Here is a 16,471-nt window from a genome sequence, read left to right on the forward strand (position 1 = left end):
AAAGAAGAATCTGAGTTAAACAAAATAAAACTTAAACTTACTTAGTTTTTGCTTGAAAGGTAATTCATTATGAAGGCTTGAAAATATTTGCTTAGGAACAAGTTTAACACCCTACAGCTTTTCTCTACTTCATCACTCAAATAAAAGCAGAGACTCCTATGTTTTCACAGTGCTCCAATCTCACTGGATTTCTCTATTCTCCGTCCCATATCCACAAGCTGTATCTTCATCTTACTAAGGTCTAATTCTTTTCAGATTTCTGTCACTAATGATAATATTCAACATGGCAGGTTTCAATAGGCATAACTCCTGCCTCCTCATTTACTTGATTTTCCAATAAAGTCAGATTAGCTTTCCCTCATCAGTGCAGTGTCTGTGCTAATGTGAGTTTGAATTATGAACATCCAGAAAATTGAAAAGTAGATGTCAACAAGAGAAGTGTTAGCCAGAGAGGTGTTTGTGGAGTAGCAGTATGTGAAATTGTAGGTGCTGTATGTATTCAAAGTAAGAAAGAGCAGCAGAGAAAATGCATCCAGTACATGGGACATCTGAAAATTCATAAAAAATTAATTTGTGGAGGAGGAATGGAATTTTCTGGGACAGTAATAGCTTCTTATTTATGCCCTTACTTGTTCATCAGCAGTGAGCTTTTTCTGGCCTCCAGGCAGGGATTGCTACTTAGATGACTCCTCCTGCTGCTCTGACTTGTTTACATCATCCTAGATAGCGTATGGCCATGAAATGAATTCAGTTGGACACTGAGCCAAGCTGTTTCAGTAGAAATTCAGGACACATTATAATTTGTCATTTTCTTTGGATCCCAGCCTCGGGCTGCGCAATGAAATATAATCAAGTTATGTAGAGGGGTAAAACACAAGGAAAGCACTTCTCTGCTTAACAGCTTCATATTTAAAGACCAGGCTGAATGAATTCAAAGATTTTTAAAGGGAAAAGCTTGAAAAAGCCTTAACTCTGGTCTAGGTTTTGATATTTTCATAACAGATTTGGGTGCTTGCAGAAAATAACAGTAAAACATGGCGCTAACCTCCATGTCAGGTTCCAGGTTCAAATTTGGCTCTACTAAAAGTCACAGATGTAAGATTTGTTTCAGTTTCCTCTGTGAAGTGAGTTGTGATTCAGGCTCCTAGAAAATCAAATATTTCTGGCCTAGGTGCTGCAGCTGTGGTGTCCCCCAGCTGTTTTCTCAGGGTGGACCAAGGAGCAGGTGCATCTGCCACTGACAATGAATTGCCTTTTGAGGTGTGTGAGTCAAAGCTGAGGCCCTGTGAGCAGGTGTTTAATTGGCCTGCAGTCTCAGCCAGGGGATTCTGCTGATATTTAAACATTTTGAATGATCTGGAGTATGAATACTGGTCCCTCAGTGGCTGACAGCCACTTTATAGATAGAAAATTCCAGAGGGAAAAAATTTTAATAATCACAACAAAATCTCAGTTCAGGAGCCTCCTCTTCTCATAGAGAAGCTAATGAAATTGCTGGTATCACCTGACCAGCAGATTCTCTTGCTTTAGGCGTTTGTAGTCTATCCTACATTTTGTAAGTGAAGATATTTTTATTCTAATTTTTAAAAGCAGCTGAAAGGAAAAAAATAATTTCCTGGATATGTGGTTTTATAATGTGTTTGCACATGAAATTTTTGTTTTATCTTGCAATTTTAAACAGATTTCTTGTTTCATTTTCCTTTTATTTTTTGGAAAAGTTTAGGGGAACAGGGAAGTAGAAAACAAATATGGGCTAAACTGGTTTTTAATACACATTTGAGTACACAATGGTGTAAAAATCGTGAGAAGTCAGGAATATCATCATTCCTTTTACAGGTACATCTGTTTGTCACAGCAGTTTTTCTAGTTTATTGGAAGAAGGGCCACCCCCACTGAGCAAGTGTGTTCAGGGGATTTGTACTGCCAGCCCCAAGGACTGGTTAGTCTATATAGCAGGATAAAATGACTACTTGCTCCTCTTTACTTCTGGCATCTTTAATGCCTAACATAACTCTATATTAAAAGGGCACCTCCTTCACCCAGGCTGGCTTTGTGCTCTACCTTTTTCCCTATAAACCCCAGGTTGTGCCCTTTTATTACTGAGAAGCCTTCTGGTACCTGGCAGAGTTGTCAGCTGCACCCTGGGTGCAGAATCTGTATTAAGGATTATTGTGGACTCACTAAAAGTGAAAATCATGTTATAGTGGTAGTGATTTTACATGGCATTTTATGTTTTCTGCTGATGTTACTTAATAACTACAGAATCTGGCCTCATGTTGAAGAGGAGAATTGCAAAAGTAGAACTAGACAACAGTAGAAATTAGGGAGGAGGCAGTAAGGATTCATTGAGGATGACGGGAAAAAATATTTCGTGAGTTTTGAAGAAAATGGGTGATTCATGGCCAAGTAGACAATGTTCACCTAATGGCAATATAAGTGCATGGCTCGGGGCAAAAGGAGTGGTACTTTGCACGCTTTGTAAGAAGAACTTGCAATGTAGGTAGAGAAGGAGATGGAAGGCGTGAAGTTACCTTCTGCTTTGAATGAGATGACTATTACTTTAAAACTAGTTAATTTAAAGGCAAAAAGCGAGTGTATCTATTGTTTGGAGCTGGAAACTTGCCTGAAATCCTAAGCCTGTGACAGAATGAGTGGGCTTCAAAGCCTGAAAGTATGGTTTAAAATAAACTACCCTCTTTTCATCCATTCTTCGCACCAAACAGATTCACAGGTGCAAAAACTGCGGCACAAAAGGATTCAGATTACTGAAGACTGCATCAGTGCTCCCAGAGAGAAGAGGTCATGTTGCTGAGCTAGGCTGACTAGACCTAGACTGTAAGGGAGGGGAATCATGTTAGGAACTTAATCTCTCTCTGAGATTTCCTTCTGTGGGGCTGCAGAAGCAGTGATTAGGAAGTTATCTCCAAGATGCAACACTGAGAGGGTTTATACCTGTGGAGCTGTAGACACCGGGTATTTAGGAGGCCTCATAGTGTACACTGAGATGTGTCCTCTCACTCGGGTCTGTCACAGTGTGGGGAGTCACTTAGCCACAGTCTGGGAGTTTTCCTTGCCACCACTTTCCCCATGGTTAGGCATGCGCATGCCTCCACACAAAAGGACCGAGTAGCTGTGGAGGTGCCCGCATGCCCGAGGCAAACCAGGTCAGAATAGTCATTGCAGCTTCTCTGTGTGCCCAGGAGTCTCCTCCTCAGCTCACCTGGATTCTTCTGTATGTGTCTGTTTCTTTCCCTCTTGCAGAAAAGCTTCCCTCTGGCTTTTACTGTTCGTTTGAAGAAGGGAACTGCGGCTGGATGCAGGGCTCCTCTGCATCCCATCCTTCTCCATGGCGGATTGGAAGCCCAGAGCACAACCGTTTTCCTTCAACAGAAGGTGTGTGAGAGTAAATAGTAAGTGCAGAGAAGGAACAGCAGTGATCAAAAAAAAGATACACAAATGGTGGGGAAAGGGAATAAAACACAAGGCATGTTTTCCTGTGTACTTACATATTCAGCCTCCAGTGAAACAAAAGTCATCTTTCTACCCTAAGTGCTTTGAGCAAAAGACTATCCTGCTCACTTCCTGTCTTGAGGGTACAGAGTGGTAGCTCAGGTCTCCACAACTGACACCAAATACAAATCTTGACCCTTTCTAAACAACTTCACACCAAGTGTTCGTCTGCATGACCCTCCTCCATACTCATCTCTTTTTTTCTTTCTGATTTTCCTATTTACTTCCTCTGTTTCTCTGTACTGCTTCTTTTTTTCCCCTGCTCTCATCCTAATTTTCCTTCTCTTTGTTCCATTGTCCCTTGGGTTCCACTTCTATGTATAATTACTGTATACTCGGTTCCCCTACCCAACTCCCAGTAGTTAATTTCTAATCCTTGTACAAACCACTGAAGGTTTATACTTTGGGCACTGAACGACTGCTGGTTGAGTTTTGGCAAACAGACTACCTGCCAGGATAAGCTTTTTTCCTAATACAATAATGTAAATCATTGGAGGCATTTATTGCTGAGGCACAGACAATCTAAAGAGAGACAGTGATAACACAGAGTTAATAGTGTATAATCCCAGCATTGCTTTAGAAAGTTATATCCAGAGTTAAATACGAAGAGTAAGATTCTCTACTTCTGTGTGAACTGGTATAGGCTACAGTGCAGCTGTTTTGATTTATGCCGTCTGATGGTTTAGCCCACAGTATTACAGGCCCCAAAGTGATGGAAGCATAGGTAAATATGAAGGCAAAGAGCTAGAAAGAGGGTACTGTGGGGACCTGGCAAGTGCTGCTGATTCGTGATTTGTCTATGCTGTAGTGGCAGTTTCAATGAAAGCCCAAATAAGTGGGTATTTGGTAGTGGTAACAAGTAGTGGTACCCTCCTGGGCTGGAGGGCAGAGCTGAAACAGTGCAAATACACACGTTTTCATGCAGAGCTGCCAAGGAAAAACCCTAGTGTTACTACTGCCCTTGTTCCTCTTGTTACAACAAATGATTAAAGGAGCAAGGAGGCCTCCAGCTGCATTAATATTACCCTGGTGGTATTTTGCCATAGCTGTATTTTGTTTCAGTTTTGGACAGGATAAATATTCTTTTCCAAGTTACTTTTTGTTCATAAAAGATACATGTTGTTATTCAGCCTTGAAAGAAGAATGAATCTGAAGTCACGGAGCAACAGAAGATAGCTGTAGGGGGGAGTTAGACAGACTCCTTAAATGTGTTTCCCGAGTATGTTTGTTGGGTAAGTGAAGCTGCATCGCTAATAAAATAAAAAAGCTTTTTGCTCTCTGGCATTCTGCTGTAGAAGGAGCCAGCTAACATGGGTTCTGAGGTGTTGTCGCAAACCCTGAAACCAGAAGGTGAGTGCTGCAGTTTGACCTTCTTCCTGCTTTTATCCAGGTTGTGCACTCCTCCTTAACACCAGCAAAACACCAGCAGTAGCAAACACTGTCATGACCAGCACTGCATTTCCAGCTCCTTTGAGGAACTCCCCCTGTGAGGCAAGTCGTAATGTTTTCTTTTTTTTTGCAATTTACAGAGCTTTTTTGTGTGTCTGACTCTGGTTTTCAAATATAGACACTAGGTCAGTAACACAGCAACCGCATTCTGTGATGGCTCATCTATAAAATATAATTATTTAATGCCCCTGTATGCAGGGGAAGGACATGGTTATCTGCTTGAAATACCACAAAATGTCATCTGAAAAGCCTGGCATATCCTGTCCTCATTGTATGGCCTCACATGATGTATAACAATCTTCATAATGAGGTGTATGTGCTGTAAGGGTAGGGCAGCCAGCATTACGTAAACAGAAGGAAGCAGCTTACTGCATGAACAAACATTGTATTTGCAAGATCTAAAAAAGAACAGGCTTCAGGACTGTCCCTGAGCTGCTCAGAAAATACAATGCATGCTTTCTGTAGCACAGCTGGGATTTGCGCTGGCAGGTCTTCATCATGCTGCACTTCAAACCTAGCAATCCTCGTGTAGGCCTTGTTCACAGGAGTCCTGAAGTTAGCAGCAGGAGAGATAAATTCATGTAGAATGGAACCAAGTTCGTATTCAAGCACAAAGGCTATTGACAGTCATAAGACATCAACTTAAGCAAGTATATTAAAGGCTTGCCAGGCAACCCTGCACATGGTTGTCATTTCTGAACCAGTTGTACTTAACCTTTAAACTGCAGCTTACAGAAAGATGACCTGTCTGCATCTTTTTACTCTAGTCTATAGCTTCACAGATTATATTGTCAGTGATAGGATTTATTTATGACTTATGACTCTGAACCATGGCTAGTGACTTAGACCATTTCACATCTTGAATGGTCTCCCTGAAATGTCACATAAGCTCCTGGATCCTGGAGCAGAGGGATTTGATCGTAACAAGCACAGTTTGGCTTTTGTTGAGTTGGTTTTGTTGGTTTGGTTGAGCGCTGAACAGACAAAAGAATCAGACTCTCCCTGTTCCAGTGATCTTAAAATGCAGAAAGGACAAGAAGGGATGCATTAGAAGGTCCTCTGAAATGCAAGTACGTAGAAGAATGTGTTTCTTGGGCTTGAAGTTTGGTTTGGTTCACTTCTGTTAGAAATCTCAGTTCATACAACAAAGTGCATCTGCTTTTGCTTTCTTGACATACTCATGTCCTCCTTCTTTAGGAAATACATTCTACCTTGTTTTTCCTCCCTTTTGTCATAAAGGTGTGTGCAGGTTTTGAATATTTTAAGACCTTGTTCTGCCATAGACCAGCAAGAGCGAGTGTTTTTCATAATCCACCTGACACAGGAATCGGAGTGAATGATTTCCCAATATGTGTATATTTTTTCTTGTGTATACAACGGTGCAAATAATTAAACTTGCCGCTGGGGGAGAAGCTGCCATGTATTTCATCTGCTCACATGCCATCCCACCTCCGTCACTCCCCTTGGCACTTAAAAGGCATCCGGACGCATCCAGCATTGCAGCTGTCAGTAATAAAGAGTGAAGGAGTTTGGCAAGGGTTTTGTCTCTTGCCTTTTCATATAGTGTAAAAGCTTCTTTTCTCAATGAGCCCCTGGTGGCTTCAAATTCTATTTTACTGGAACAATCTGTCTGTGAGCAGAATAATTTAATTCCACTTTTCAGCACAACACAGAGGAGAAAGGAGATATTCCCCCCCCCCCCCCCATGCACTTATTCCTCCAGGAGGTGCCAACAAACTTCCTTATAGTGAAATTATAGTCAGAAAACAGGTTGTGAAAATACCATAATGCTGTCCTGTATTTATTCACCCTCAATCACTTCCTGATTGAACTGGCTCAAGTTCAGGCACTAAAAGATGAGTTTTCTTCTACCTGTCACTGCTGACAGCTCCACCTGGCATGTCACAACCAGGACAGATTCTCTGGCAACTGAAATCCCACTGACAAAACTCACTCATGATTCATGTGGCAAAGGGACCTCAGCAAGTGTGTGCGAATTAGAGCCATTTATTCTTCCACAGTCAGAGCAAGCCATAAACCTGTCCTCCCTCTTGTATTTGATCCAGCTCACGTGATCCTTTAGTTATCTGCTTGCTCTCCTTGCTTGTTCACTTACAGAGTGGCTTGTTCTGACAGCTGGTTCCAGCACCCCAGAGAAATTCGGCTCAGTTTCACATCCTGCAGCAATATATATTAATGATGGAGGCTGTCCTTAAGCTTGTCATTTAACATCCTTCCTTCTCCTTGTATGCCATGTCTACCCCTATATCAACATGCCCAGCTCAGCTGAACTGGGGATGACACTGAGTGTGCTGCCCCACCTACTCAGGTTGCTCACCTCTCCTGGGGGAGTGGAGCCTTACCCCTGCTCTGGGCATGGGACTTTATCAGAGGCCATATGCTGCAAGCCCTGAGAGTGACAAAGAGGCCAGCAGACGTCCCCAGTTTGCTGATCTTGACTCCCCTCTCTTCTCTCCCTGCTACGTGGAAGCTCTGGGGCACTACTAGACCCACTGTTTACTGAAGCCACTGTTTTCTCCCCTTATCCCTTAATTTGCTTTTATTTTATCCAGTCATGTTAGACAATTACACCCACCATAGCAAATGCTGACATCCTGCCTTTTAGCCTGAGGTGTTCATAGGAATTAATTACTTCAGCCTCAGCATGAGCAGCATTACCTGCTGCAGTGCTGTTTACCAGGCTGGAGAATTCTGGGGTTTGGCCAGAATGTCCATGGAACCAGGACTCAATGCTGATAAGGAAACAGTCAAGCAGTCCACAGTGGGTGCCAGCCACAAAGAGTTTGCTAATGCTTCAGGCTTGTTTTTTCTCCCTCAGCCTGGCTGTTTAATCTTCCACTGTGATAGACTGGCAGTGGTGATGACTGAACAGTCTGAGAAAATGACTGCTAACGCCCAGGAGTCTTGTGGGGTGACCTGCTCCAAACAGCTGTCCTGCTGAGGTTCTGGGCAGCTGTTTGCAGCAGTGCTGACGCTAGCACATGGAGACTTCAGAGCCTGGATGATCTTTGGCATATGTATTGCCACTAAGTTCAGGACAAGCACGACCCTCCATCTCTGTGCTCTCTCCAGCCTGAGGTCAGTCATCAGGAGCATGCTGGGCTGCTTGCAGCCTGCGCCCCCCTAGTATTCACTCCCTGTGGGAGGCTCCTCATTAACTCAGAAAGGGAAAAATTAGCCTGACCTACTCTGTACTGCCCCACACATGCATCAAAAGAGAAGAGTAAAAATGAATGCAGGAGATGCCATAATAAACACAGCCTCTACTTTCCCACGCATGTTTGGGATTGGCCCTAATATGCTTTGCACTTTGTGTATAGCTTTGTATTGCACTTTGGTCCTGTTTGTGTTGAGCAGCTTTATATTTTCATTTTCTTTGTTCTTCAGTGCTTTTGGCAGGTCAGAGCGGTTAGTTTGTGATGCTGCCCTTTGTTCTTGGTTCAGTTAGTTTTTCTCTTTCTTTTTGTTGTTTTATTAAATCTTGGCTAGGGTGTACTGTCTTCAGAGAATCTATCTTGTTTGCAGTCCAGACAGTCTTTGTTATGTTTTTCATGTTGCACATTCAGTAGAGCCCTTTGTCTATTGACCCCATTAACTGTGTGTTTAAAACCTGATTTATATGGAAGACGGAAACTGTGGCACTTCTACTAAATCTTGGGGGAATGCAGAAAGTGGTACACGTAGTCTATGAAGAGATGCTCCATTACCCCGAAGTAGCCAGGAAGGGGAGATGCAACAAAAAGCTCAGGGAATGCTTCAGGAACCAAACTGAGTCACAGTAATCAAGAGTGAAAATCTTTTAACCCACATGTAAAAGTTCATTGGAAACAAACCACGTGTAATTGAGCGTAGTAACGCACAAAAAGTGTGAAGAATTAATCCAAACAGTGGCCTGATTTAAAGGCAGAATTTACAGAGCTTGAGCAATATTCGCCCCTTCTCCTCACACTGTGATTCCCCTCCTCTTAGTGGGAATCAGTTGGCTTGCACAAGGCCAACAGGGCAAAGAAGATCCTGGGGTGGTTAGAAGAAATCCATATACATGTCATTAGAAGCTGTGCTGCTGTCTGGACATCTGAGAAACCACATTGCAATTAAAGTCCAGGGGAAGTGCTATCGTCTCAGACATCACCCATGGCAAAACTAAATTGCTTTGTCACAGTTGATAGCCCCTAGGTGTGCACAGCTTCCAGACTGTAATGACCACCTACTTCTCAGTACTTTGTAAAGATGTCACAGAGCTGACACAAGAGTGTTGCAGGTGTCCAGGGAGCTCACCTTCATGTGGAAGCTGGAGACCCAGTTCTGGCTCCCCACATCTGGACAACAAGGCAATCCCATCTCCCTCAGTCCCAGCATTGTTGCTGTAGAAGTGCAGAGTCACGTATATTGACTTGCTTTTCATTCCATTTTTCAGAGATGCTTCCTGCCGTCTGCATCCTCAGGCTTTGAAAGTACTGTGGTGCCTGTAGATCACAAGAGACAGAGCCCAAGTGTTTGGGCTTCTATCATAAAAAGATGTAAGACCAGGTCCAGGACTATTGCATTCTGTGAGGGTTTGGTACAGTGTGTACCTGCCTGGGCAGCAGTGGTTATATCTATCCTGTGACATTTCATTTTGTGGTGGATTATGACTGTTACTTCTGTTTGAAAGTCACTGTAGAAACATGAACAGTCTGGACACTGATTTTTAGAAAGGCTGTGCTTTGCTCAGCACAAGGGAATCTGTGATAGACCTTCGTGCCATATCTGAGAAGTAAAAGCCATGCAAGCAGTTTTGGTCTAGGCTATAATAGAGGAGGAGAATAACAACAGAGGTGGTGTTGACTGCATGATGCTGAACTTGAAATTAGCCTTAAATGCTATTGCTTGCATCTCCACAAAAGGTGACTCTTTGCAAGAGGGACTACATTGTGACTGGGAGCCAGATTATTTCATTTTTCTGTTAGATCCCGGGTCAAACATTTTAAAAGGTATAGCTGTACTGAAAAACAATGGATACAGATTCCTATGATAGTAAAAGAGTTTTGTGCCTTTGGCTGTGTTTAAAATAATTAAAATCTTTTTCTGATGCTATTTTGACATTTCAACTAGCTATTTCTTGAAAGGCACCATTACGTTATGTAAGTAAGTCCTAAATGATCCAGGCTTCTTTTAAGCCTGAAATTACTTTTTGAATGTAAACATACTCTCTCTAGAAAATAAATATAATATGTTGATGTAAAACAATATAGTTGAAGTTTGCCTTCTCATTCAGGTTTATAGTTATAAAGATGTTTTCATCCTCTGTGGTTATTAATTCAGTTCTCCTTCCTATGCAAAAGCGTTGGGGTTTTTTAAGCACGTAAATCAATAATATAAATCATTCCTTGAGTGCAATCCGAGTGCCATGCTGATACCTGCAGAGCATGCCCCTTTCTCCTCTATTCCTTGAGTTTTGAATAACTTAGAAGGGTACATGGTAATAACATTGACTCAGAACATTTATGAGCATGAAAAATGCAACACAGATATGCCTCTAGCGCAGCCTTTTATGTGCTTTATTTTGCAGAATGTTGCTAGCTTACTTTCTTTATTTTAAAGTGTTGTTTTTAAAATCTATACAGCTTATTCACTGTTACCTGTCTTTATGTTTTCTTGCTTCCTTTGCCACCTGCCTTCTGTGTCATTGGATTAGAGGATCTATAATATCTGAATTTTCTTGAAGGCCTGATAACTCCACAGTACTCTGGCAGCAAAATTATAAATGCCTTCCCTTTCTTTCTCTTTTGTTGTTGTCTTTATTTTTATGTTTGTTTGTTTCTTGAAATGAAGGTGCTTTTGTTAGGTTCTTGATTTTATAAAAGTAAACATAAGTAAAAAAATAATGTGAAAAAAAACAGCATGAGAATGTGTTCATATAAAACACAAGCTTCTCTTGCCTGCCTAGGTAAAAAGCTATATAATCAGATCAATTGAGATTCATTTTATCATTTACATAAGGCTTTTGCTTGCACATCTGTGTCCTAAGCAAAAGCAGAAGTGTCAGCAGACTACAAGAGGTTGACCTTGCACAGTTGTTGATCTGGCCAAAAAATGGGACCCAGACCTTTTGGTCATCTCTTGTATTCACAGGAGTCCAAGTCTAAAGTGCTGAGCAGTCCAGATAGGTGTCTTTGCTTGTACTGTTGTGTGCAACCATTTCTCATTTCTGGTAAGAAAAACAATATTGCCAGTATGATAGACTTCATGCCTCAAACATAGTTCATATTCATGTACAAAACTTACTGAGACTTGGGAAAGGTGTCTGTAGCTATTTTATAATTCCATATAAGCCATATTCCAACTTGCAGTTTCAGTTTCTATTCAACACTGAGGTGTTTTCAAAGCTTCTTCAATGCCTTACTTACGTTTACTGGGTCAGTGCATTCACATCTGAAAACAACTTCTACTGTTTCCTGTCCAGTGAAAAAGACCCAAGATGAGAGTTATGTTTTTTCACAAAGTAAATTTCTGTATTTCAAGAATCTGCCGTTCCTGGTCAGGAAAATTTTGAACAATTCCTTTGAGCAAGTATTATAGATGGGGACAGGGACTGGGGGCATGAGAGCCATATGCTATCTCACAAGATGTAAACCTGTGGTGTAGAGTTGGGGTGTAGGTAGCAAGATTGCCACCAGTGGGATTCAACTGCTGTAGTTCCTTGAGATCAGGATGTGTGTAGGTTCTTTCCTTACTCCAAGTCCTGTTTGAAGAAGATTCATCTTTTCCCCCTTTCTTTGGTTACTTGTACTGAAGATGGACAACTAGCTTTTCCTGCCAGATACCACCATAATGCTAATAGTCAGGGCACTGCCACTCAGAAAGGGAGGAAAAAGACACAGCAACTCTCTGGAGTGCTACTGAAGACTTTTTTTTTTTTTTTTTTGATCACTCAGACATCTAAGCATCAGTTCATAATGGATTATTTCCGTTCATTAAAGTAGACTCACAGGTGTAAGCAGGTCCAATCTTCTACACAGAAGGTTCCCAGCATTTTATTTCTTTTGTGCATAAGGAACTAAAATGCAAGTCTCAGTTCTCAGGTGGTCTTGAAATTATGCAGCTTGTGCTTGAAAATCTACCCTCCTTGTTTTTCTTCACCTCTCTTTTAAACCTGCCAAGCCCTGTTGATGTTGATAAGGATTAGTTTTGTGTTCTTTCTTGGATTAATTGAGTCTCCTGTTTGTCGGTTCAGAAATTCCACAAACTCTGAGGGATTCTCAGAAGACATTGTTCCAGATGGTGTTTGCAGTACAGTGCATGTGGCCATCTGACCCAAGTTTTGCCTCAATATGCTGTGTGTTTACCATGGGCTCTCTCTCCCTTTAATTTTCCCCAAATCAATTTAGAGCATTTAATTTACTGAGTCAGTGGGTTTGCATACGAACAGCTAATCACCAGCTATGGTGGGTTCTAAAGCTGGAAAGCGAGGTGCCATTGAGCCAATGTCTACCTGCAATGCTTAATTAATTTCTCAGTGGTTTTTCTAGCTTCGGAATATTTTGCTGCTGGTTTAACACAGAGGGAGATGTTTGATATATAATGTTAGGGGTATGCCACCAACTGCCCAGATACAGATTTTTCCAAATGTGCCATTGCACCACTTACAGGATGCATCGTGTATGTAGTACCATCTGCCATCATTGATGCCGTATTCTGTAGAATGAATGCCAGCCCCATTCGGAAGTCTTTACTATGGTATCCAGCTCATCATCTGCTCTGGTTCACTTCAGCAGGTGTGAAAAGACCTGGACTGCCCTGCTGTGAAGCTTAGAAACCATGGAAATCACAGCCAAAAATGCCCATTTGGACACAGTGCCAGTCGATTCACTCAGAGCCAGTTCATTAGAGTCTGCATATTGCACTTTGCCAACGATCTGATCTCCCACATCTAATGCCAACTACGTCTTTCCTTCAAACAGCTGACATGTGTGCAAAGGCATCCATTCCAATTCATCAATTGCTTCAGCTTTTGCTCTAGTGTTACGTTAATAGCTATTAAAGGCTTGCTCTTTTCTCACTTCGGACCATATAGATGTTGCCTCTTACTGTCTGGCAGGTCTCCAGAAGAGACAGAGGTCTGAAAGCCTCTGCATAGTAGGAGCTTCAGGGATTTACTTCTCAAATTTTGAACTGTCAAAATGGCACAGTGAAATTGCCCCAACTTACCTGTATTAGAAATTTCATATGGTGCTTTACAGTAGAGTTGGTGTTAGGGTCCTAAAAGTGCTTCACATATGGACTCTCAGTAAGAGGAGTTGATTTCCCTGCTACAGGTGCATGCTTTAAATGTCCACTGGCATTCCAAAGTTATTTTAAAAAAAAAAAGTTTAGTCCTCATCAGTTTTCTAAGGGACATTACTTAAGTGGGTCTGAACGGTATTCCAACAATATTTAATGGAGAGCAATTTTCACTGTAATTTCAATAGCCTTACTTCATAGGAACTTGAAAATATAAAATGCCCCAGCTATTTCATCTTGATTGTGACCTGACATTAAGACTATGAATGCAACTAAGAGTTAGGAGTAGCCATGCAAATGTCAAGTATGAAGACATCAGCCTCCTATACCATATACATTTGTCAGCAGCCTTCTCCATCAGTGTTGGTTCTGTGGGTATGAACTCAGCCCTTCTCAGCTGCCTCCCTGACCATCGCTTTGTGTCATATCTGAAGCAGTTCCTGGCATTCCTGCTTTCCTCTGCTTTTTCTCTCTGGTGTCTGTGTCACGTCCCGCTCAGACGAGGGAGATAAGTGACTTAGATTAGTTTTGGGGAGTTACAAGTCGTCTCTCACAGTCTGCAAGGTGAAAATCCTCATAATTCATCCTATGGTTTCCACTGTCTGACATTACGGAAACAAACGTGGGGCTCCACAAGTCCTTTCCCAAACTTGAGGTGAGAGTGAGCTGGTAGTCAGACTTGAGCAGTGGCTTGTCTCCAGAAGTGCTGCGATCTGGAAGGCCTCTGCGGTGGTTTGATGGTTTATGAACCACTCAAAACCTTACACATCAGTCTTGAATGTTTGGTCAAACTAATGTAACAAAATAGATTCAGGGACCCATACTTGCATATCAGTTTGTATGTCTTATCAGTGCTTGTGTCATATGCGCTAGCAGTACAACAGACCCAGGAGTGATTCCAAGCAAGTGCAGTGATTTTTGGACTGGAAAGAGAAAAGAACCACATATACATTTTTTGGTCTCTGTCATAGTGTTGCAGTTTAGTCAAAATCACTGCTGTCTTTGTAACTTTAGAAACAGGCAGGTGAACTTCATGGCTTACCTAAATTCAGTACTGATAATTAATATAAATGGGTATCCAGAATTTTGTTCCACCCACCCTGAAATTGTGAGCTAGGAATAATAGCAACACTGCTATCCTTTTGACCCCTAAATCTGACTTGGCTGCTAGGACGGAGTTACACCGTGAGGTAGGAACAGCAAGCAAAATCTAGCAGTTGCATTTTATGCTGAGAAATGGATATGAATATTCTGTGCCATCAAAGAAAGAAAGTAAGTAATGTTATCAGGTATTCCTGTGTAAAATGTAAATTTAATTCCTAGCCTCCTGACTTAGGTGTTGGCTTTGAACTGTTAAAAACCAGAGCGCTATTTTTTTAACATGCATGGATGCTAGATACTATGCTGAACACTTTCTTGTGTCCAGAAAATCCATCATTAATGTAGCTTTAACAAACTCATTCCTTCATCATTCTCACCTCTATGGGTTATTGAGATGAGATCCAACTGCTGCATGCAATATATATGTGTGTTTTATTTATGCTTTTTATCAACAAAGAGCTAGCTCTTCTTCTCAAGAAAATTAGAATAATATATTCATATAACATGGATTTCGACAGTAGCCTGATGTGGAAGGGATTGTTTTTCTTTTCATACAATGAGGGAGCAAAAGTCATAAAATTGAAAAACTACATTAAATAATTTTATATACAGGGATAAATGCATAGAAATGGGCTCAATTACATTAAATGTAACAAAAATGTTAGAAAATTGGTTCCCTAAGGTATTTTAATTAATAAAAAAAACTAAATATTACTGAACTTTAATTGGAAAATCTGTAGAAGCTTGGGAAGAGATAAGGAAAAACTGATTTTTGCGGAGTATCTGGGGGATAAGGATGTGATTACTAGTGATGCCCGCTTATTGCAGCTATTCTCCCTGTGTTTTTGCTGCTGCCAGAATATAAAAGTTTATTGCTGAAAAAGTTGTTAGTCCTAACTTGAATCTCTTAGGTGGCATCTTATGGGAGTGTGATCTTTGTACTGCAGATAACAGAGGTATTAACTTATGCCTTTAAAATTACAGATACATATGTGAAAACTAAAATGGAGATGTTTTGGACTTAATTTCACCAAAAATAAAAGCCAGTAGTTCCACTATTTTATAGTATGTACTAAGTATTAGAAGTTTCCAGATCTGTGGAGTTTTCTAAATGGTTTACATGAGCATAAGGGAGAGAGAATAGACTTTTTTGTGATTAGAAAACAAAGAAATTAAAGAAGAGTTGGGAATTGGCTAATTGTTGGCTAATGTTTGTGATGTTTAATCTTATATGTTCTCTTTCTTCTAGCTGCGAATGTCGTGGCTCATCCGTGGTGTCTTGCTGGGAAATGTATCCCTGGTGCTGATCGAGAACAAGACAGGAAAGGAGCAGAGCCGGACATTCTGGCATTCAGATAACAGTGAAGGTCTGGGAATATGGCAGTGGATGATCTTACCTCTCCCAGATATACTGGATAGGTATGAGTCTCCTCATCATTCTTCTGCGTGGTGATCAGTCATTTCATCACTAGTTACCTGGCCCTGAAAATGGCCAGCATCGCTCCTGGAAGTTGTTCCCTCGAGGAGAGGAAGCACTTTGACCCCAGGAGATATCTTCTGTTAGAGGTGGAGAATGAGAGTAACTGAGTAGTCAGAGCAAAGCAGTGAGTTTTAGAACTCCTGAGTGATGGTCCTGGTTCACAATGGTCACTGGGTCAATGGGTAGTCTACAGCAGGGTGCTTAAATTTCTGTGTTTCCATTTCATTGACCGAAAATAATCATTCTCCTCACATACTGCTTTATGTAGCATGTTTGATCTTCTTATGTGGTTTGCTAGAGTTGGATGTGAGCTCCATAGCTGATTTTTTTTTCTGGGTATCAGAGCCCCCAGTGTTCGGTGTGTCTAGATCTGAGGATGAAAGAGATGGGAGAAGAGCCTGTGCAAAATGAGACAAGGATGCATCTGAACACCTTTGTGTTCACTGTAGCAGGAGGTGCAGCTTAATAAAGGACTGTCTCGGTTATGACTGTATTCTGGCTTTAAGCATAAAAGGTTTATCTGGTAGCATATGCTTAATCTGGTAGCATATGCTTATTTGAAGAGTGTTGTTTTAGCTGTTTCTTACAAGTCAGCTTTAATGGAACACTCTTGTTCATTGTTTACTTTTTATGTGTGCTCTGGCTTAC

General features: G+C 41.3%; 1 protein-coding gene across 1 annotated transcript in view; it reads left to right on the top strand.

Moving 5' to 3' along the window:
• Positions 1–16,471, top strand: part of ALK (ALK receptor tyrosine kinase) — a 330,970-nt gene that overhangs the window by 254,414 nt on the left and 60,085 nt on the right. Inside the window, exons 7-9 of the mRNA XM_074897345.1 lie at positions 3,262–3,393; positions 4,901–5,001; positions 15,593–15,762. Coding sequence (XP_074753446.1) covers positions 3,262–3,393; positions 4,901–5,001; positions 15,593–15,762 — 403 coding nt within the window. The remainder of the gene's footprint in view (positions 1–3,261; positions 3,394–4,900; positions 5,002–15,592; positions 15,763–16,471) is intronic.

This window comes from Athene noctua, chromosome 1 (genome assembly GCF_965140245.1).
Source record: "Athene noctua chromosome 1, bAthNoc1.hap1.1, whole genome shotgun sequence".
NCBI lineage: Eukaryota > Metazoa > Chordata > Aves > Strigiformes > Strigidae > Athene > Athene noctua.